The sequence below is a fragment of the Gregarina niphandrodes genome (assembly GCF_000223845.1).
Source record: "Gregarina niphandrodes unplaced genomic scaffold scaffold00263, whole genome shotgun sequence".
In the NCBI taxonomy this organism is placed as follows: Eukaryota; Apicomplexa; class Conoidasida; order Eugregarinorida; family Gregarinidae; genus Gregarina; species Gregarina niphandrodes.
The window spans coordinates 1763-2218 of record NW_011646023.1 but is presented as its reverse complement, the minus strand read 5'-3'; the positions used below and the strand labels follow the sequence as shown (position 1 = coordinate 2218).

The following is a 456-nucleotide window of genomic DNA, read 5'->3' as shown; positions in this document are numbered from 1 at the left end:
TAGTCATCGACTACCGGTTAGGCAATCCAGCCCCGGTGTCGGCCCACCATCCCCTGCCGAACATCGAACAAATCCTGCACTCGCCTAGGGAATGCAAATGGTTCTCGAAACTGGACTTGAAGAATGAGTTCTGGAACGTCCCTCTCGACGAATCCTCCAAGAACTTAACAGGATTCTCAGTGGGCAGACTAGGATGTTTCAGGTGGAACGTGTTACCATAGGGGCACAAATGTGCCCCGGCTGAATTTCAGCAGAGAGTGGAGGATGTGTTGAGGAATCTAATGGACACAGAAGTGGTTCGTGTATACGTTGACGACATCATAATTGGCACGAAAACAAGGGATACTCACCTTGACCTGGTCTTGCGAGTCCTGGAAAGGCTGCGAGAGTCGGACTGAGGATTAGCAGGGAAAAATGTGAGTTCCTGAAGACTGAGCTTTCCTTCCTCGGGGCGAT

General features: G+C 50.9%; 1 protein-coding gene across 1 annotated transcript; it reads left to right on the top strand.

Annotated features, from left to right (window-relative positions):
- Nucleotides 1-221: 221 nt before the first annotated feature.
- On the top strand, nt 222-398 carry GNI_231840 (RNA-directed DNA polymerase; the record flags this gene model as incomplete). The annotated part of the gene is made up of 1 exon (XM_011135672.1): nt 222-398. A coding segment is annotated over one exon (177 nt), but the record flags the coding sequence as incomplete, so codon positions are not given.
- Between the last annotated feature and the right edge of the window lie 58 nt (nt 399-456).